This window comes from Vicia villosa, linkage group LG5 (assembly GCF_029867415.1).
Source record: "Vicia villosa cultivar HV-30 ecotype Madison, WI linkage group LG5, Vvil1.0, whole genome shotgun sequence".
NCBI classification, from domain to species: domain Eukaryota; kingdom Viridiplantae; phylum Streptophyta; class Magnoliopsida; order Fabales; family Fabaceae; genus Vicia; species Vicia villosa.
The window spans coordinates 111,795,038-111,819,275 of record NC_081184.1 but is presented as its reverse complement, the minus strand read 5'-3'; the positions used below and the strand labels follow the sequence as shown (position 1 = coordinate 111,819,275).

General features: G+C 35.7%; 1 protein-coding gene across 2 annotated transcripts; it reads left to right on the top strand.

Annotated features, from left to right (window-relative positions):
* Positions 1–4,385: 4,385 nt before the first annotated feature.
* On the top strand, positions 4,386–9,202 carry LOC131602010 (uncharacterized). Of its 2 annotated transcripts, none has more exons than XM_058873952.1 (3): positions 4,386–4,709; positions 5,550–7,940; positions 8,037–9,202. In XM_058873952.1, exons 2-3 carry the CDS (start codon positions 5,661–5,663, stop codon positions 8,328–8,330), a joined length of 2,574 nt encoding a protein of 857 aa, XP_058729935.1. In that variant the 5' UTR covers positions 4,386–4,709; positions 5,550–5,660; the 3' UTR covers positions 8,331–9,202. The 2 variants fall into 2 exon arrangements, with proteins under 2 accessions (XP_058729935.1, XP_058729936.1); XM_058873953.1 differs by lacking the exon at positions 4,386–4,709 and adding an exon at positions 4,742–5,290.
* Positions 9,203–24,238: the final 15,036 nt, after the last annotated feature.

Here is a 24,238-nt window from a genome sequence, read left to right as displayed (position 1 = left end):
GAGTAAGAGTTCCGACAGCGGCGACAACCCAATCTTACGTTAACAGAACATTAACCTCAAGATTTTCAATGGGTAATAACAAGTCGTTGATTTGGATAATTGTCAAACATTTCGTGATAATGTTGACCTTAAAACGAGGGTTGAGTTTTATTTCAAACTCTTGATGAAGTTCAATACCGAGGATATGTGTCTCATGGAAGAAGACACAATATGAAATTCACCTATGTGAATTTCGAGATGGTGTCGTCTCAAAGTGAGAGTTGGAGTTTCTCTCATGAAAAATTCATGAAAACAGGATATCATATGGCCATAAATAAGTGCTAAGCGAGATATGCAGAGGAAGAACCTTTAAAGAGTGTGTGTAAGGTAACGTCGGTCTAATCACATGGATTAATGGTTTAAAAGCATTACTACCTAATATTCCGATTAAACTTTGCGTTATTCTCACTAAGGTTAAGTTTTAAATCGAAAGATACTTAACTGTATTAACACTCTTTATATCTTTATTTCTGGAATGAGTTTTTGTCATTATTAGAACAAGTGGGAGATTGTTGGAAATTATAAAACAATAATTACCATAGTGTGTTCTAATGTGACAAAAAATAGGGAATAGATTTTTGGTTGTTGCATAAATTTGTTTTTTAAATTCAAATTTACAACATTTCATGAAGGGGTGTCTTGTGTCATTATAGATGAACCATTGCAATATATGGTGAAAATGTGTTGCTTCATCAAGAGTTGCAAACTTATGAAACAACACATGCATGACCTATAAATACACATTTATGAATCCAAAATAAAACACACAAAATCATAAATCCTCTTTACTATTCCAGACACTCTTCCTTGCATTCGAGTTCTTCACCGGTCTTGTGCAGACTCGAGTAAGGCTGACATTATCCTGGGTATTGTTGCTTTCCAAACTCTAAGACAATTAAGAGAGTGCTTGAAATACTTTTAAGAAAAGTGACTCTATTCACGATTCAGCCTGGATCCTTTTGATCTTTCTGATATTTCTAACAGGTTTCAATGGATGGTACTACCCTAACCAACCCTATAAACTAACTAATGTTAGCAGTCCCATATTCATAATAACCTTTCTATTTTCAAAAGGCAATATATGTTGTCATTGAAATATTAAACCATTTTAAAGTTCAAATCTACCATAGAAATTGCTTACAAAATAATTTCATCTTTTGAATAAAAAAAGGCCTAATATTGTCAAAACAGCACCTGATTATATATGATTGAATCAAAAGAAAAAAAAAAGTAACTCCACTATTAAAAAATCGATTGTAGATGAATTACATAAAGCCAAAAGCTTTTTCATTATGGCCTCAATATCTTGATTCTATGATCATTACCAATATGTAAATCATAAAAATTTACTGTTGTTTTCCCTAGTCGTATCAAACATGATGTAGACCTCGTTCTTTTCCTGAGAAATTTTGCCTATGGATCATTGTGGTAATAATATGCTTTCAATAATTAGACTCATGAAATCTCTAAGTAGCACTTATTGTGTCATATCTATAGGATTTGAGGAAATAAAGTGGAATCCAATATCTAATAATAATATTTTCCGTGTTATATTGATCATTCTCCATTATATATGTGGTACTATACTGGTACTGGTACAAAGTACTACTAAAGTTTTACGCGTATTTTTCATGTGCTAAAGATTAAATTAGTCATATATGATAACTTAATTAACTATATGCAGGATATATATTTTTATTATACTCACCGCAACAGGGTTTCAAGTAAAACTGTACTAGGATAAGAGGACTGAAATTTCTCTTTAGAGTAAGTAATAAAGGTCAAGATCACAAATGACTATATTTTATACAAACTCGGATCAATAATAGTATGCGGTGGCGGATTTAGAAATTTTTCATAATGGGGGCAAGCAAAATAATCCATAATATAATATGTAAGATAATATTTATTTTTAAACATGATATATTTTCTATTAAGGTGTATGTTTTTTCTTAAATATGTAATAAAATTTATAAAAACAAATAATTAAAATAGTTTTCTTTGTCGCGAAACATAAACATACATTTAACAAAAAAAGAAGTGTTTTTAAGGAGTAGATAGAGTAGGTCAATTCGTATTCACTTGTTGGATTAGATGTGAGATGTTGGTCCAAAATTCAACAATTAATATTAGTGTTTTTTTTTATTTTATAAAAATATACAATTGTAAACAAGCACTGAATATTTATAAAAAATAAAAATTGTCTTCAAATAAAAAATGTAAACACATTTTCAAATAAATCCAAATTAATATCATGAAATGTTTTAAAATATGAAAAATTAAAATTAACTATATACATATAAAATAAATTTTAGATATATTAAAACATAAAATAGACAAATAAACTACACTGTCATTTTTCTTTTAAAACGTAAAATATACAAGATGAGTGTTTATGTTTTAAAAAATAAGTAGTAGTAATAAATAAATTACTTCTTCTAATTTTTTAAATTTATTTTTTTAAAAGAATTGTTTAAAATAGATAACAATTATTATTATGAGAACGGACAAGGTAGAACTTAGTATTAGATATAATGATGTATTTAAACAATGTATTATATAAATAACTTTTTTTTTTGTGGGCTTGGGGGCAAGGTAGAACTTTTTATCAAATATAATTATTTATTTTAAATAATGTATTATATAAATTATGTAATTAATTTTCCTTTGTGGGGGCTTGAGCCCCCTTACCCTTCTACATGCATCCGCCCCTGGCGCCAAGAGTTGGTGTGCAACGCGTGCCGGCATCATTTCATATTATTTAGAAAAGTGATTTATTTTATTTATTAAAGCAATGGGCAAATAGCATCATTACAGATTTGGATCTCATTGGTAATCATGCTGTCTGGCTTTGAACCTTCATCTTTTGTTTATTCGTAGTATTATTTTGACAAATAAATATAGTTCAATCTTAATCTTATATTATATGGCGGAAAGCGATGTATATAGGATGTGGTATGGTGGATTAGGAATCTTTTCTACCTTAAAATGTGGACGGCTAAATGGCCTTTAAGCCATAGAAAGGACGACACATATTGTGCAAGAGTGGTGTTCAACATTTTTTTGATTTGCTTTCAGTTTTGTTCTCCCTTGTGCCAACAACTCTGATCTCAATTGCGGCCAAGAAAGGGGAAATTTTATCCCTTTATTTAACAATAGATAAATACTTAGATAATTTCACTTTTCACTGTGTTATTACTTATTACAAACACAAACTATATTCCAATATACTTTTCACTAGGTTATAAATGGGCTTTAGCAGGAGAAATTTCTTGTACCAAGTGTAACTTTTACGAGTTTTGTCAAAACCCGTTGATATATCAATCATAGATTTCAGTTGGTTAGCAATGTTTTCTGTGTTTTAAGTGAGTTTTCTCGTTTGTGTAAGCGGGTTCGAGTATCACTAATACTCCCGTTTATTTGATTCCTTGCTTAGAAAAAAAATTTAGGAAACAATTTTATATTTTACCAGATTTATAAAAATGTATACATTTAGCCACATTAACATAACAAGTGGTCTGCTGCAAGTGGAATTTCTTTATAGAAGGTGTTGATTTGTATGGAAATGGAAATGCTGGCTATGTATTCAGTTCCAAAATTAGGTAAACTCAAACTTCCAAAGCCAAACAAACAGCACTTCACAAACTGTTATCCAAACTCTGGTTATCAGTCCTGTCACACTAAAATATTAATATTGTTTGTTTTAAACTATACATAGAAATTAGATGCTCACAATAGCAACCGGCTTGAAGGTATTAACATCCAAATTAAATAAAAAGTCTGAAACCAATGCCCGACACCAAACGTCAGAGAACAGAAGAAACCAAAGATATCAACCACAAAAACAGGAAAATAAAAAAATTATCAAAACAAAAAAATAAAAGAGATGAATTAACATAAATTACTAATTAATCTTATTAATTAAAAACAACAGAAAAACTACAGTTTCTCTCTTAAGCCTGGCTCAAGCCCAGATGAAAGAGAAGTGGGCCCACGTGAAGCCCATCCACTGAGTACCGTTGACGGACGGGCCCACATTTGAAATCAACACTTTCTCATAGAAAGAGAATCCAATAGTAAAAAAACAAAAAAATATTACTTCACGTGGGACCTGGGATCACGCACTATATCTATGCTTATTCCTCTTTATCGTCACCGATTTTTTCTCTACGTGATGTCGCCATCACCGTCCGATCATTTGCCCATCATTTTAAGCCTTTGGATTATAGCCCGCTCCCCCCATAATCACGACATAGTTTTACAATTTTTTTTAAATTATTATTATTATTTTTTAAATAAAAATCTATAAATTAGGTAAATAAGTCATAAAACTCCAACCATGTTGTTAGTAAATGTTATGTAATGCGTCTAGAGGTAGTAGTTGTAGGAGTGGCACGCACTCATAACCACAAACAAAAAAACAAATCACTCCCTTTCACTTCAGCTCCTCCATTGTCTTTATACTTTTACTGACTATAAAACACAGTTTAGGTGTGTACGCGGTTGTGTAGCCATGTGTCTTGTTCCAGGTGCTACAATCTACTCTAAAGACTTTTGAGCTCTGATCTCAACTTTTACTCTTTCGTATATTCACCACATTATTTATCTTCTTGATTTGTTCCCAAATCCCACACTCTTTCTAACCACCGACACCGCTCCATTCTTCTCTGGTATGCATATTTTCAAACTCAGCTTTTTCTCTATTCTACTTTTCTGTTGTTGTGTCACTTGTACCCAGAATTTAGTCACTTTTATGATTTGGTAATGTTTAGAAAAAGTGATTTTATTTTTTAAGTTGTTTTAATTTCTTCACATGTGTGTTTTATAGTTTATTTTCCTTGCAAGTGGACTGGAGACAGTTCAATAATTTGATTTTCAAAATTATAGTGAAATAGCTGGAAACTTTTGTCTCCGTGAGGACGGTATCTGTACCTTATCTTTTATATATTTTTAAATTGGATTCATATCATTTGCATGGACCATTATACCCCTTGCTTGTTACTGGGATGCCGCAGGTTCCAACTCGCATTCCTACCATCAGTGGGATGTTGCGGGTTCCAACTTGCATTGCTGCAATCGGATGTCATGAACAATTACAACTGAGCTGGTTTATCAGACATTGACATTGACATTTTCTTTTTGTTATCTTATTGGTGTGCATTTTATTATGGTCATGAATTTGATACACAATTTCTATGGTTTTTCTCATCTTGCTAAGTCCCCTTCAGTCACATGGTTTCATATGTTAAAGGTATTGTGTTGATGTAAATAGCGACCCCACGACCTTTACAGCTTAATTTACACTTATGCATAAACGGAAAATTGTCCAGAATCTTTCTTTGGACCTTACTTGCTTTGTTAGCTTATAAATTTTATGTCCCTTTCCATGAATCTTGTTTTTTTTCATTCTGTTATGAGTTTATGATCTTTCATAATAAGCAATAATTCATTTAGGTTGAGTTGAAATCTTTGTTTTTATAAGTTTTGGCTTTTCTTTTTTTGTAATTCAGGTTTGTAGATGAAAAAGTAGTATGTTTTGGATTGCAAGGTGGTTGATTGGTTCACAAAATTAATGGATAGTTTTCAAATCTGAAATAAAACTCAGGAAACTGTCTATCATCATGAGCAGAAAGGTTTACAGTGAGAGTAAGTCGGGGAAGTCATCTATGCCAAATGCTGCTGATTATCATCAAGAAATTCATAAAAATGAGGAAGATATAGCTTTAAAATCTTACCGGAGTCGCCACAAGCACGGGAATCATGGAAGGGAATATGAAGATGAGATGGTTAAGTACATGTCCAATTTGCCGGGTTATTTACAAAGGGGGAGAGAAGAAAGTCGGGATAAAGTTTTAAATGTCGGCGTTCTAGATTGGAACCGTCTAGAACAATGGAAGAACAGCCGTAAAGATGCATCACATAGAAATAGAAGGAGTTCGTCATCAAACAATGATTCCTCTTCTGTATTAAAAGACGGTTTATCTGGTCATTCTAGCAAAGATCAAGGGACAATATTGCGTCAGTCGCTGAAATCTCACTTTATGGCGTCTTCGATTCAAGACCATTCTCAAGCTGTTAAATCCTCTAGAAGAAGTATTGGACACTGTCAGGATTTTAGAGGTAGCATCGGTAATATTGACACGAAGGACCATCCTAATAGAAGACTGAAAGAATTCAACAGGGAATATTTGGATCCGCATATTGATAAGGAAAGTGGCATCATGCGAAATGAGAAATTGCACAAAGCAGCGTCAAGTGCTATGCTAGAAATGCGTACTAGAGATAGTGGAACGGGAAAAAGAGTAGAGAAATTGAATGAACCAAATATTGATAATGTTGTGCAAAGTATGCTAAGAAAAAGAGAGCCGTTTGTTCTTAATTTGCCTACAAAGTCAGAAGATCATTCACTATCATTCTTAGCTCAGAAGTCAGAAGATCATACTCGATTGAGCTTTTCAGAACAGCCGAAGGAATTCTTTCGTAAAGAACTAAATCATGATATTTCGCATTCCGGTTCACTTCCAGATGAACTTAGCTGTAATGATTCTCAAGATAAAGGTTCTGCTTGCAGTTCCACAGATTTGGAAAGTTTCAAACTTCCTGCTTCTACTTTTTCATCGCCAGCATCTACTCCCTCATCACCTTTATCAGTCAGAGTAGAAATAAGCCCGCCCAAATCTAGAAAAGCTGAAGAAATGAAACAAACCACGGCCAAAATTTCATCTGCGAATGTGCCTCTACATGAAGTAGACCAAAAAGTAACATCTGAAAAGTCAAGAAGCTCTTCACCTTTTCGTCAATCAAGCATCGGCTATTCAAGTAGAGGTTCTGCTTGTAAAGAGACTGGACACGTGCGGCATCAGAGCTCTATAACAGCTGCTGAATATAATGCCGACAATGTGAGAGGTTGTGGTAACTTAAACATTTCAGGAAATGATAAACCTGGTGATGCTGGTAGAAGCAGGACGAGCCCTTTAAGGAGGTTACTGGATCCATTGCTGAAACCAAAGACGGCTAAGTTCAGTCACTCCATGGACTCATCTCAGAAAGATTCCTTGTCAACTAATAAGAATTATAGGTCAGCTAATGCGAGATTTTCAACTCTACATCCAATCAAAGAAGTGGATAGGGACCATAAGGACGGTTGTAGTGCAGTTAAGACCGCCGATTCTTCAAGGGACAAGAAGCACTCTCCATCAACGACTCAAGCTCTTCTGAGAATTGCTGTGAAGAATGGTTTGCCTCTTTTTACATTTGCTGTTAACCAAATTGACGGTAACATTCTTGCAGCCAAAGTGAAGAACTTAGGCGGCGGCTCTGGAAAAGACGAATGCAATCGCTTCTATACCTTTTTAACCTTTAGCGAGGTTAAGAAGAAGAATGGAAGTTGGATGAGTAAAGCAGGCAGATGCAAAGAACCTGATTACGTTCCCCAAGTTGTGGCTCAAATGAAGGCTTCTGATTTGCATTATTATGATTTAACCGGCCAGAATTGTATGGACTCCTCTACCGTGAAAGAGTTTGTTTTGTTTTCTGTAAAGCTCGGGCAAGGCGATGCCCAGGACGCCGACTATCAGCCAAATGATGAACTTGCTGCTATAACCGTCAAAATACCTAAGGCTATCAGTTTCATTAACAATCAACATCATAGCAGTTGCCACAGTGATAGTCATGACGTCGTCCAAGCAACAGTTGTGCTCCCAGGTGGGGTTCATAGTTTTCCAAGTAAAGGCGGACCTTCATCACTACTAGAGCGCTGGAAATCCGGGGGATCATGTGACTGCGGCGGCTGGGATTTGGCTTGCAAACTTAAAATTCTTGCTAGTGAAAATCAAGCCAGTAGAAAACCATGGTCATCCAAATCTCATTTTGCAGATTATCAATTCGATCTTTTTGTTCAGGTACATTTTGTTCATGAAACATATTTCGCATACGATATTACAGATTACTAAGTTAGCAATTTTTTGATGCATCTCTTTTCTCACTAATAACCACAGGGGAACGAACAAGATCCGTGCCCAGCATTCAGCTTAACCCCCTTAGAAAATGGTATGAGTTCCGTAGCCTTTGACTCGTCGCTCTCACTTTTGCAAGCATTCGCCATTTGCATTGCCTTAGTTGATAGCAAGTTGCCCTGTGAGCTTTCTGGATCAAGAAACTCCATTGAAGGAAAAAACCAAAAGGAAACACTATCCTCGCAAACCGAAGAACTAAAGGCTTTTGGTAAATTACAGGACATTCCTACCAGTTATGTTTCTAATCCACCAGTTTCTCCTGTTGGTAGGGTCTAAAATTAACATGTGGTAGAGACATGTCTCCACAAGCTAGAGTATAAGATTATACAAGGATCTTAATATTTATAGAAGGTTCTTAGTATTTTTTTCTGTTTATTTTTCTTTAACAGAAGCAAGTATTTCTGCTAAAAAATGCACAATATGATAAACAACTATTCTCATATATCAATCAATTTAACTGTTAATAGTATGAGTAAATTGTTTTCTATTATTGTGCATTTTTTCTCAATACTTGTTTCACCATTGAAATAAATACCAGCACTGTAATGTAATCATAATGCTTTGGTAAGAAATATGGTTTGGCTGACGCAGATTCCAAGGGTGGGAAAAATATCATCGTGCAGAAGATCAAGTATCACCGAGAATTATCAAACCATAGTATCTAGATGCTATTGTTTGTTGAGTTTTAGCATATATCCAGGAGAGGCCTAATCTATATTTATAAATTATAACTAAGGACTGTGTTTGTGTTAAGAGTTTCATATCCGACAATATATGAGCTGAACATGTATTTATAAATAGGGGTAATTCTCACTCTATGAACCGGTTTTATAGGGATGAGTTAGGTTTAATCACATTTCTTAACATGATAGCAGAGTCATTAGGTGCAACCAAAAAGAATGAAACTAGACAAACAAAGTTAAGGTTTGATTATCTATTTTCTTTAAGGGTTTAACACAAGGCCATACCAAAACTATGAAATAATTATGAGAGCATGTATAATGTTGGATTCCAGAAAAGAGTACATTTAATAAAGGAAAAGTTTTCTTTATCTTTTGTACAACTTTGCTTCATTTTATTTATGATTCAATGAGCATGTGCGAATGTGCCTTACTAGTCATGCTGTAGACCTTGTGTTCATTAGCCTCTGTGTCTAAAGATATCCTTTTTGGTTTGATTGTTAAAAAAGAATGTTGAACCCTTCAAAACACTTATAAATGATATCCTAATGCTTTAAGAGAAAGTTCAAATTGACCATACATAAACTTTTCACGTACTGCTCACTATAACAAATGATTGACCTCAAATAAAATAAAAAGTGTAATCGAAGTATAATTTGGGATCATCATTGTTTTAGGAATGAGTCTACAACACAATTGTGGTTGCGGCATCACGATTTTTTTTAATTCTATGTGATTATTGCTAGAACAAGCACAAATTTTTTGGGGTGAGTCAATAGAGAAAAAGGTAAATGTGAGAAGATGGAGTGAATTGAGATATTGAGTGAGAGAGAATAAGGTTTTTTCTTTGGCCACCTCCCTATGGGGGTCACCCCCAGCGAAAATCCCAAAATACCCCTGCTTCGAAAATGAACTTCCGAAGCGCTTTTTTATTTTAAAAAATTTCCTTAATTCGGAAGTGCATCTCCGAAAACACCCCATGGGGGTGCCTTCTAAGATGAACTTCCGAAAACACCTCATGGGGGGTGTCTTCGGAAATGAACTTCCGAATTATGCAGAAACTGTGTTTTTTTTTTATGTTTTTTCATAACAGTCTCGCATTTTAATTAAACGCAAACGCCAAATAAAATAAGAAATAGATAAACTGAAAATACTAATATGATAAATAAACAAAAAAAATACTAATCCGATGAAAATAATATATACAAACCGAAAAAAATAAAAATAGTGTGCTAAAGATACAATCCGATAACAAAAAATATATAAACCCGACCACTACTGGGTGTGCCTAAACCTCTCCCCCTGAGACCTCCTCTGCCGCCTGTATGTCGCCGCACGGTCCGCATCAGTGACGATCATCTCCATCACGGCGACTGTGTAACACCCCATTTCTACCCGGCAAATATATATAAATCAGAGTTTTTCAAAATTTCTCAATAAACAAATGAGGCGTCACATAATCAAAACAAAACAAATCACCTCGTCGCATAAAGCGGATACATAGCACCTTTGAAACAGAATAACTTATTTTATTAAAACACAGCGGAATCACTTAAACAAGTATTCAATAAAATATCTTCAGTTAACTTATCATTTTGTTCAACCAAGATAACACAATTAAACAACAACATCATGAATGACATAAATCGTTCCCCCAGAGTGCTACGTATCAGAGCGACAACCGACTCGAGTAACGGCAACTAAATCTTCATACATGAATACCTGCACGTTACCAATATAAAGGCAACGGCGAAACAAGAGAAAGGGGTGAGATATCAAATCATATAAGTGGGCGCATGATAAATTGTATATTAGGATTTAGGCATATAAAATCATTACATCGCAAGTATCAACAGTTATCATACAAATTATACTTCCACAGTTCATTAATCTCACATATTTTTCATCACACAACAAGTCATAATCATGTAAATAGTATCATCTAATAAATTTCACATATTCAAGTAAGCACAAAATTCAATAGTATAATACTCAAAGATTCAATACTATTATCCCAAATATATACACAATCCACCATTATCACATATTCACACGTTTAACCAATTATATATCAAAACATCACCAATTTCAATTATCACATCTCATGTACACATGACAATCACATAAATGCATATATTCAAACATCACTTAACCTCAATGTGACTCAATGCAAGACATGTGACTCTATGCATGTGGTACCCAATGTGGACCCAAAGTTCCACCGCTTCCGATTCATATAGAATCTAGCCACGCTTCAGATCCGGACAAGATCAAAGCCACCAAATGTAAACATATAGTTTACCGCTTTCCGATTCACTCTAGAATCCAAGCCTCGCTTATGTTTCAAAGCAAACCACCTTTGTTTCAAGGCATCCATGATATGAATGTATGTACAATGTTAATCAAACATATGCAATTAAGATCATCTCTACCATCTTAATATTTAGCATATCACAATAATTCAACTCGATGAATTATCCACCAATTGTACACAACATTCACAACACATACATATCATTCACATATAAAAGGTCAATTAATCAATTACGATTCACAAAATTCAATTAACACTAGTAACCATACTATCTCATGTTAATTCTCATTTTGCCAATTATATATGAACATACACATTTAAAATCAAGAAATTAATCATTAAAATTAATGCTATCCAACTACTCATAGAGAATCAATATTAGCACAACATCATGGCATATACATATATTTATTCTCGACAAAAACATATTCAAGCCAAAACACAATTACGGACAAATTCCCAAAATACCGTAATTTACCGATAACCGAATAATTTATCCAAGTCTAAGTATATTCCAAATAAATAGTCTTAATAAAATTAATTCAACTATTAATTTAATTAACCAATTAATAATCACACTATATTAATTTAATTAACTTCTATTTCTACTCTATTTCCAATTTCTAGCATTCTATTGTTCAAGACCATTTTTTTATTGAAAAGAATATCGCGCTAGCTTTCTAACGCTTCGAACGGAGACTCAAACGTAGTTACGGTTCAAAAGATATGAATTGTTAAAGTTCCAATGAAAAAAACAAACACCGACGTTATACACTGACAACTCTAAACATGTCAGAATTACTCAAAACAAATAAAAATATGACTCTTAATAATTCAAAACAACTCTGACAACTTATTATCGACTCTAACAACTCTATTGACAACTCTATTAAATTATTATAATTTATTTATAAAGAATATTTAAATTAAACACAATTTCAGTCGATTAGTAAAATATCACAATTTCAACAAAATAACACCACCGCGTTAATCTACTAATTAAACTTAGCTACCACATAAATTTTCATCAAATTCCGGACAACTAATTATACCGCTTAATTCGGCTATTTCGATTATACGGGACTGTTTTGCATTTTAATAGTTCTATAAGTGTTTCTAATCATAAACCTCATTTTATAAATTGTTGCATATATACTATCATATATGTACATCTTACTGTAACCTTATATTTACTATTATATATATGTTCTTCGACGAAGCAGTGTGAAATGAAAACAAATTAATACAGTATGAAATGAAAACAAAATCACCACAATGGGTGCCAACCAGCAATTCGTAAGTCCCGTCAATTTGGAGTCCTTTATTCTCTAAATTTATATGGGATGTTATTATTAACAGAAAACCAAAACCACACTTAAGAGGCACATCATGGAAGGTGCCGTCAATTTGTATTGACACTCATCGTGGTTCTAACTCTAAGCTAACACAACAGCAGCAAACGGTAACAACAGCAACAGATACAGAATTTCAAGTTTTTAGAACAATTTAACACAACGATCACAAAACCTAAATCCCTAATTTCCAGCAATAATTACCACAAACAAATGTAATAAATCTACATACCCAATCCCCACATACAAAGTTTCATAAGTCCCATTATAGGAAGAGAACCTCACCCTTACCTTATCAATTGAAGCAACTCAATGGGTCTCCAATTTGACACCATGGATGGAAGTTTCTAAGCTTTGTTCTTCTCCTTCAAACTTGCCTCTTTCTCTTCTATTCTTCTTTTCTCCAAAGATGACAACTATTCTTTCTCATCTCTAAAACCCTAATTTAAAATCCAATTTGGGCTTAGAGGTTAACCACTCTTATTTATTTAATATCCTCCAAAATCAATTTAGGCCCAATAAGAGATATAACTCAATAACCAAAATATCACTTATAATAATAATTCCTTCAATATAATAATTCCGACTTATAAATAATATTATTCTTAATATTATTTTCCGACTTCAATTTAATAAATCCAAATTTGCCCTTAAATAACACCGACAATTCAAATTCGACTAAATCGAATATTTTCGGTCTAATCTTACTTACTCAGAAAATTCCCAAAACTTCAAATATTATTCCAATAATATTTCTAATACTGAAAATATCAAAACTCTTGATTAAATATCGATCCGCTATCCCGAACTAATACCGACTAAATCGTCTCAAAATACGAAAACTTCACTAAACACTCTGAACGTCTAGATTAAGAGAATAATCGAATTTCCGGGTGTTACAACTCTCCCCCACTTTAAATATTTTCGTCCTCGAAAATCTACTTGACAACACCATCGTAACCAAATCTCGTATCCAATTATCAAATATCCAAATCGCGTTTAGTAACACTTCAGTCACTACTTCTTCGGCACGACAACGATTCCATAAGAACACAAACACATTACTATTCTTACCAGATTCACAATAATCTACGACCTAATGCATCATCCTGGCTCATCACACTTATTCCAACAGTCTATCAAACATCAAGATAACTTCACTTCACAGTCTTCTGACATATCGTCCTTCACTTCTTACAAGTCGTGTAACAACAGTGCAACGCAATGCTTCCGCTGCGCAACTCTGATAATTCTCTTTTAAGTCACCATTCTCGATAAAATTTTGTCTACTTATATGGTTCATAAATTCTCAATCCAATACAAACTTTCTTCAATAATCATCCTCACATCGTTGTTTACTTGATATTTCCAATCTTTCACTTTGCGACACTCTCTTGCATAAAACGTACCACACCGATTGTTAATCTCATCTAATTCTAACTCAACCATCCCTCTTACCAAGCTACAAAAATTGATGGGCGACTATCTTCACGATAAAATATAGACTCTTTCTACACTATTAAGACAACAAGACAAATCTATAACGTCCAACACGAGTTTCGTCTACCATTAACAATAGATTGAGGGTGATCAGTTCCCCAATTTGCCAATTAGTATCCGACAACCTTAGTGGAGTATAAATCGTTGTTACATCATAATAGCGTTCTTTCCGAATTTCCACTTAAATCCAATAACACGACGTAATCCAATGATTCACTTTGGGTTTTCACAACTCCTACATCATCTTACCTTATCAATCGATCTTGTCGATGAGACACCGACATCCAAACATAATACAAAAGTCTGATTCATAATCTCTTAGCATCACATAATTTGTTTCGTCTCAACCGAAGTTCTCCTCACGATAAACTGGCAGTAGAAATTCCATACAGTCCTTCTTTTATATACACCGCCACTTTTTGGCATCCCAAATACGACTTCTATCATCCCTAGGTCTGACTTTTTCTTCGCTACTACTTCACTCTTCCTTAAAAGTCATAAGTACTCAAATCATCTTTAATACCAAATATCTCATTCTCTCATCTTAATCATAAACAACAAGTTTTGCTTAACTTCGCTTTAGACATTTGTGGTAATAACCATTCTTATTCAACAGGCTTACACATTTCCATATGGTAGAATACAATTTCACCTCTTCGTAGGCTTAAACGGTACGTCCAACTGATACTCGAAACCCAAGATACAAATCTCTGACATTATCCGAATTATAAACATCGACATCAAGCATCGGCAATTTTTATGTTATCTCCCAAACTCCTCAAATAACTTCGACAACAACTGCACCCCATCCCAACATCATCATGTCCCAAAATCAAATCTATTATGACTGCAGCAATCATTCTTATAATACACTTTATCTCGTTATCTTTCTGGCGCTTCAAACGGAGTTCAAATCAGATATTCAAAACTCAAGCTACACGCATTCTCGAGTTCCAACTCGGGTTCGTGATTCACAACACTTCATACCTCGACTATGTCCGTTAATCACTTATACGAGTCTAACATGAAGTCTACCGCAACTTTATCACTTGTCAAACACCGGCATCAGACTCAAAGGTTAAACACACTGACAATTTCTCAGTCCTCAACTGTGCTGAACATCGCCACTCTCTAACTTCTGTCTCCCAAAATTATCCTTAACTTCACATCGTCTTCGACTCTGGGTAACATCCAAAACTCTTAAAACACTTGCATCTTCGCTTGTCAACAACATACCCGACCATCCCTTACAACAGAAACATCTTTGAAAAGTAAAACTTCTCCCCCACTTAGAATCAAACCAATCCCTGCAACAAAGCAACCAAGTACCGACAGTGTTTCACACACATGTCACGTACTAAGGAATAAAACACTGACAGCATTCAACTGTCACACAACTCAACTGACTCGACAACTTGGCCGGATGGACCGACCTGCTCTGATACCACTAATGTAACACCCCATTTCTACCCGGCAAATATATATAAATCAGAGTTTTTCAAAATTTCTCAATAAACAAATGAGGCGTCACATAATCAAAACAAAACAAATCACCTCGTCGCATAAAGCGGATACATAGCACCTTTGAAACAGAATAACTTATTTTATTAAAACACAGCGGAATCACTTAAACAAGTATTCAATAAAATATCTTCAGTTAACTTATCATTTTGTTCAACCAAGATAACACAATTAAACAACAACATCATGAATGACATAAATCGTTCCCCCCAGAGTGCTACGTATCAGAGCGACAACCGACTCGAGTAACGGCAACTAAATCTTCATACATGAATACCTGCACGTTACCAATATAAAGGCAACGGCGAAACAAGAGAAAGGGGTGAGATATCAAATCATATAAGTGGGCGCATGATAAATTGTATATTAGGATTTAGGCATATAAAATCATTACATCGCAAGTATCAACAGTTATCATACAAATTATACTTCCACAGTTCATTAATCTCACATATTTTTCATCACACAACAAGTCATAATCATGTAAATAGTATCATCTAATAAATTTCACATATTCAAGTAAGCACAAAATTCAATAGTATAATACTCAAAGATTCAATACTATTATCCCAAATATATACACAATCCACCATTATCACATATTCACACGTTTAACCAATTATATATCAAAACATCACCAATTTCAATTATCACATCTCATGTACACATGACAATCACATAAATGCATATATTCAAACATCACTTAACCTCAATGTGACTCAATGCAAGACATGTGACTCTATGCATGTGGTACCCAATGTGGACCCAAAGTTCCACCGCTTCCGATTCATATAGAATCTAGCCACGCTTCAGATCCGGACAAGATCAAAGCCACCAAATGTAAACATATAGTTTACCGCTTTCCGATTCACTCTAGAATCCAAGCCTCGCTTATGTTTCAAAGCAAACCACCTTTGTTTCAAGGCATCCATGATATGAATGTATGTACAATGTTAATCAAACATATGCAATTAAGATCATCTCTACCATCTTAATATTTAGCATATCACAATAATTCAACTCGATGAATTATCCACCAATTGTACACAACATTCACAACACATACATATCATTCACATATAAAAGGTCAATTAATCAATTACGATTCACAAAATTCAATTAACACTAGTAACCATACTATCTCATGTTAATTCTCATTTTGCCAATTATATATGAACATACACATTTAAAATCAAGAAATTAATCATTAAAATTAATGTTATCCAACTACTCATAGAGAATCAATATTAGCACAACATCATGGCATATACATATATTTATTCTCGACAAAAACATATTCAAGCCAAAACACAATTACGGACAAATTCCCAAAATACCATAATTTACCGATAACCGAATAATTTATCCAAGTCTAAGTATATTCCAAATAAATAGTCTTAATAAAATTAATTCAACTATTAATTTAATTAACCAATTAATAATCACACTATATTAATTTAATTAACTTCTATTTCTACTCTATTTCCAATTTCTAGCATTCTATTGTTCAAGACCATTTTTTTATTGAAAAGAATATCGCGCTAGCTTTCTAACGCTTCGAACGGAGACTCAAACGTAGTTACGGTTCAAAAGATATGAATTGTTAAAGTTCCAATGAAAAAAACAAACACCGACGTTATACACTGACAACTCTAAACATGTCAGAATTACTCAAAACAAATAAAAATATGACTCTTAATAATTCAAAACAACTCTGACAACTTATTATCGACTCTAACAACTCTATTGACAACTCTATTAAATTATTATAATTTATTTATAAAGAATATTTAAATTAAACACAATTTCAGTCGATTAGTAAAATATCACAATTTCAACAAAATAACACCACCGCGTTAATCTACTAATTAAACTTAGCTACCACATAAATTTTCATCAAATTCCGGACAACTAATTATACCGCTTAATTCGGCTATTTCGATTATACGGGACTGTTTTGCATTTTAATAGTTCTATAAGTGTTTCTAATCATGAACCTCATTTTATAAATTGTTGCATATATACTATCATATATGTACATCTTACTGTAACCTTATATTTACTATTATATATATGTTCTTCGACGAAGCAGTGTGAAATGAAAACAAATTAATACAGTATGAAATGAAAACAAAATCACCACAATGGGTGCCAACCAGCAATTCGTAAGTCCCGTCAATTTGGAGTCCTTTATTCTCTAAATTTATATGGGATGTTATTATTAACAGAAAACCAAAACCACACTTAAGAGGCACATCATGGAAGGTGCCGTCAATTTGTATTGACACTCATCGTGGTTCTAACTCTAAGCTAACACAACAGCAGCAAACGGTAACAACAGCAACAGATACAGAATTTCAAGTTTTTAGAACAATTTAACACAACGATCACAAAACCTAAATCCCTAATTTCCAGTAATAATTACCACAAACAAATGTAATAAATCTACATACCCAATCCCCACATACAAAGTTTCATAAGCCCCATTATAGGAAGAGAACCTCACCCTTACCTTATCAATTGAAGCAACTCAATGGGTCTCCAATTTGACACCATGGATGGAAGTTTCTAAGCTTTGTTCTTCTCCTTCAAACTTGCCTCTTTCTCTTCTATTCTTCTTTTCTCCAAAGATGACAACTATTCTTTCTCATCTCTAAAACCCTAATTTAAAATCCAATTTGGGCTTAGAGGTTAACCACTCTTATTTATTTAATATCCTCCAAAATCAATTTAGGCCCAATAAGAGATATAACTCAATAACCAAAATATCACTTATAATAATAATTCCTTCAATATAATAATTCCGACTTATAAATAGTATTATTCTTAATATTATTTTCCGACTTCAATTTAATAAATCCAAATTTGCCCTTAAATAACACCGACAATTCAAATTCGACTAAATCGAATATTTTCGGTCTAATCTTACTTACTCAGAAAATTCCCAAAACTTCAAATATTATTCCAATAATATTTCTAATACTGAAAATATCAAAACTCTTGATTAAATATCGATCCGCTATCCCGAACTAATACCGACTAAATCGTCTCAAAATACGAAAACTTCACTAAACACTCTGAACGTCTAGATTAAGCGAATAATCGAATTTCCGGGTGTTACAACTCTCCCCCACTTTAAATATTTTCGTCCTCGAAAATCTACTTGACAACACCATCGTAACCAAATCTCGTATCCAATTATCAAATATCCAAATCGCGTTTAGTAACACTTCAGTCACTACTTCTTCGGCACGACAACGATTCCATAAGAACACAAACACATTACTATTCTTACCAGATTCACAATAATCTACGACCTAATGCATCATCCTGGCTCATCACACTTATTCCAACAGTCTATCAAACATCAAGATAACTTCACTTCACAGTCTTCTGACATATCGTCCTTCACTTCTTACAAGTCGTGTAACAACAGTGCAACGCAATGCTTCCGCTGCGCAACTCTGATAATTCTCTTTTAAGTCACCATTCTCGATAAAATTTTGTCTACTTATATGGTTCATAAATTCTCAATCCAATACAAACTTTCTTCAATAATCATCCTCACATCGTTGTTTACTTGATATTTCCAATCTTTCACTTTGCGACACTCTCTTGCATAAAACGTACCACACCGATTGTTAATCTCATCTAATTCTAACTCAACCATCCCTCTTACCAAGCTACAAAAATTGATGGGCGACTATCTTCACGATAAAATATAGACTCTTTCTACACTATTAAGACAACAAGACAAATCTATAACGTCCAACACGAGTTTCGTCTACCATTAACAATAGATTGAGTTTCATAAGCCCCATTATAGGAAGAGAACCTCACCCTTACCTTATCAATTGAAGCAACTCAATGGGTCTCCAATTTGACACCATGGATGGAAGTTTCTAAGCTTTGTTCTTCTCCTTCAAACTTGCCTCTTTCTCTTCTATTCTTCTTTTCTCCAAAGATGACAACTATTCTTTCTCATCTCTAAAACCCTAATTTAAAATCCAATTTGGGCTTAGAGGTTAACCACTCTTATTTATTTAATATCCTCCAAAATCAATTTAGGCCCAATAAGAGATATAACTCAATAACCAAAATATCACTTATAATAATAATTCCTTCAATATAATAATTCCGACTTATAAATAATATTATTCTTAATATTATTTTCCGACTTCAATTTAATAAATCCAAATTTGCCCTTAAATAACACCGACAATTCAAATTCGACTAAATCGAATATTTTCGGTCTAATCTTACTTACTCAGAAAATTCCCAAAACTTCAAATATTATTCCAATAATATTTCTAATACTGAAAATATCAAAACTCTTGATTAAATATCGATCCGCTATCCCGAACTAATACCGACTAAATCGTCTCAAAATACGAAAACTTCACTAAACACTCTGAACGTCTAGATTAAGCGAATAATCGAATTTCCGGGTGTTACAGACTGCCTCTGGACCGCCCCGCTCCACGATACCTCGATCCAACGCGTCCCGCCCAAGCATCGATATCCGCTGGCAGATCGGCATGAGATCAATGGCGTGATCATCCTCGGCCTGCTGGTTCTCCAGGATCTCCTCATGTGCTGGCCTAGGAGCGCCGGGAATGTCGGGTCTCAGAAGAGGATGTGACACCCGGTAGAACCATGTGACGTATCCCTCCTCACTGTGCCAGTCCTGGGTGACCCGAGTGAGACGGTACTCCAGCGGTACCACATGATCCTCCCAATGCTCCCATATGGCAGTGAGCTGCACTCGGGTCACAGTGTCGGGAGCAGCCTCAAAGGGTGACCTGGGTATCCGCTGCACGAATCCGAACTGACGCATGCACCGCTCAGGGAGATATCGAACCATGATGCCGGTCCCGCATGCCAACCAGCCTGAATATAGAGCAATGCCGTCAAAGGGGACAATCTGAGCGTAGTCGACGAACGGCCTCCAGGTGACGTCGTCGTGCATCGTGCGGTCCAAGTACAGACGGTATGGTCCCACCGCATCGTTCCCCCTCTGAAGAGCGTATCTGGCGGCCCTGGGCATGGCGTCCACGTACGCAGGATCGATGTGAAAGCCGTGGATGCGGGAGAAGTAGGAGATGATCCAGCTCTGAAACAGAAACAAGATAATGTATTAAAATTAAATACGAAACATATATAAATAAATAAATACGATAATGTATTAAAATAAAACGTACCGTAAGCAGTGTGCAGGATCCGACCAACTGTCTCGTCCTCCAGTTGGAGGCCTCATTCAGCTTCTGGTAGAGATATGCCAGAGTAGCTGACCCCCAGTTCCACTGGTGAACGGTATCCAGGTCCATGAAATAGCGGAGGTAGGCCACGTCGACGTACCTGGCACTCTTGTCCACAAAGCATGCAGCGCCTACCACATGCATGTACCAGCACCGGAGAGCGCAGCCGCGGTGGTACTCCCTGAATAGGTCGTTATCCTCCTGCTCGGCCTCGGCCGCCGCGTCCAGGTGGAACTCAAAATAGATGCTCAGTGTAGTGAACTGGACATGAGGCCCACAAGTCGTGACGCACTCAAAGTGAGCAACCTCGTGCGGCAGGCCCAAATAGTGCATCATCCACTCAATGGCCTCGACCCTCTGGATCCTGGAGTGGTCCAACAGCGGCCCCCTAATAGGCAGGTGGAGAAGACACTGGACGTCATGCAAGGTGATCGTCAACTCCCCCATCGGCAAGTGGAAAGAAGACGTCTCCTTGTGCCAGCGCTCCACAAATGCCCCCTGCATACCGGTGCTGATGGTGGTGTACCCGGTCATGCAGAGCCCGCTAAGCCCTGAACCTCGCACATGGTCGTTAAACCACTGAGCTGCTGGTTTAAACAGACCGAAAATCTTCCTGGAGTGGTTCACCATTTTCAATGGCTCTCTCTCCTGTTACAAAAAAAAAAACAAATAAGCGAGAAATAAACGGTAAAATTATAAAAAATGGTGACAAATAAACGGCTAAGTTAAAAAAAATACCTCTCCCTCCCAGATCCGCCGAGCGACGTGATCCTGGTAGTGAATCAGCAGGGAAGTGTCAAAAGGCCCTCCCGGATAGCTATCCACCTCCTGCTCCTCCTGCTCCTCCTCCTCCCCGACTGGAGGGTCAACATCCGGTATGACCTCCTCCTCCTCCTCATCCTCATCCTCCTCCTCTCGCTGGCGGGAAGAAGATACCCGAGCCAGCCTACTCCTAGAGCCTGAAGCAGATGAACTCTCCACCAAGTCCTGTGGAACGTGCACACGGCGTCCCCGGCCCCGCACGCGTGTCGACGCCAGCTGCGCCGCCGCCCGCTCGCGTCTAGCCGACGCAGTCTGGGACTCCCTGCCCTGTCTGATGCGTGCTGGTTGGTTGCCTGACATGTTCCTGTAAACAATCGAAATCGATTAATATGCGAGACAAATGAAAAAACAAAAAAAAAATGCACTTCTGATACAGTTCGGAAGTTCATTTCCGAAACTGGGATGGAGGTGTTTTCGGAAATGAACTTCCGAAACACCGCTGCGCAGAGCTTTTCTACAACCTACAATGGCAGACCCCAAAATCAAACTTTAAACCTATGTCTACACATTCTAAACATCCTAAATACCAGTACCAACCTAACCTAATACATATTTTCCTATTTGTAAACACCCTAATATCAATTTTAAGCATAGATCTAAAACTCATAATGCTTACCGATTGAAGAGGTTGGAGTGCTTTTTAATGTAGTATAGGAAGCTTGTTGGAGCCTTTGATGTTGCCTTGGAAGTCTTTTAACAAAATTTCGCCTTTGGTGTTGTTTGATGTTGGATTAGGGTAAATGAATGGGGGAGGGGGAGTGTTCTGCTTAATCTACAGAACGCGCATTGTTTCGGAAGTTCATTTCCGAAATGCTGTTTTCGGAAATGAACTTCCGAAATGAGACAATTTTTTTTAAAAAAAAGGCGCTTTCGGAGATGAACTTCCGAAAACACCTTTTTTATGCAGTTCGGAAGTTCATTTCCGAAGTCAGGGGTAGTTTGGGTTTTTCACCAGAGGTTAACTAGAAGGTTGGGAGGTTGGCAAAGAAATTTTCGAGAATAATTTAGGAGAATATTCACAAATAGTATTAGTTTCAAACATGTTACATGAGGAAGAATTTATAGGATACATCAAATGCACCTTTGAACCAAATAGGCCCAACAGGTAGCTAAAAAACACAAAAATTCCGACGAAAATCGATTTTCCAAAAGGGGTGATCGATTTCCCCAACTAAAAATTAAACTGAAAAACAGAACAAGTTTCAGAAAATTGATTTCCCAAACTGAGTAATTGATTTCCACTTTGACAGTTTATTTTTTCAAACTTATAGAAGTGTTTTCCAAATAAGCTGCTTTCAATGAAATGATCTCAGAAGCTTCCATATTAAATTTGAATTATCAAGGACTTCCAATACACCACCTCAATTCAAATGCTTCAAGTTCTTCATGCCTAAAATCATCGCAAGCTTCTTGAACACCAAATTTGTTACGCCTTTCGTTAACAAATCCACAACTTGTTCTTCGCTTCGACAGTATCCTAATCTCAGTTGGCCCACACACACCAGATCCCTCAAGTAATGAAACCTCATCTCAATATGCTTGCTCCTCCCATGTGCTATGGAATTCTTAGCAAGATTAATGGATGAAACGTTATGAATCAAGAGTGTGATAGCTTCTTCCACCTTGTTGCCCAACTCTTCCAATAGATTCATAAGCCACATAGCCTAACACGAACAAAACGACGCTGCGATATACTCGTCCTCACAAGAAGATAATGCCACCACATGTTCCTTTTTAGAGCACCAAGAGATTGGAGCTCCTTCGAACATATAGACATAATCAGTCATAGAATTTCAATTGTCCTCATCTCCACACCAATTGGATCGTGTCACCGAACAATTCACACTTTTTGCTTGTATTAGTTGCGGGAAAGAGAATTCTGCAGCCAAGAGTACCTTTGATGCAGTGTATGATCTTTTTAAATGCTTCCAAGTGAGACACCTTCGGTCTCTCCAAGAGTCTACTCGCAATACCGACATTTAACGCCAAATTTGGCCGCATATTGCATAAGTAACGTAATGATCCAATCAATCTCCTATATTATGTTAGATCCATATTCTGCTCCTCATCACTTTTGGACAGATGCAACCTTACTTCAGCTAGTGTATTGGCAACATTGGAATGCTCCATATCACACCTCTATGCCAAGAAAGTAAGTCATGATACCAAGGTCACTCATTTCAAATTTATCCATAAGCTCACTTTTGAACTTAGAAATCTTCAACTAATTGTTTCCTGTGATAAAAAAATGATCCACATATAAGCAAAGTATTATCACATTTTTGCTTGCATCCGTCTTCACATAGACATCATGCTCCGAAACACATTTCTTGAAGCCAACATCGACTAGGAAACCATCTATGCGTTTGTTTCAAGCTCTTGGAGCTTGTTTCAAACCATAAAGCGCTTTTAATTTGTTGACTATTCCCTCTTAATTTGTCACAACAAAACCATGAGACTGCTTTACATAAACTTCCTCGTCAAATGTACCATTCAAAAACGCAGATTTCACATCCATTTGATACATCGATCAATTGTTGCAATCCGCAATTCCAACAACTAGCCTTATGGTTTCTAGCCTAGAAACAGGTGGAAACACCTCGTCAAAGTCTATACATTCTCTTTGCAAAAATCCCTTCCGAACTAGTCAAGCCTCATGCTTGACAATTTTGCCTTTTTGATTTTCCTTCACTTTACAGACCCATCTTACATCGATTGGCTTCTTTCGTTTTGGTAA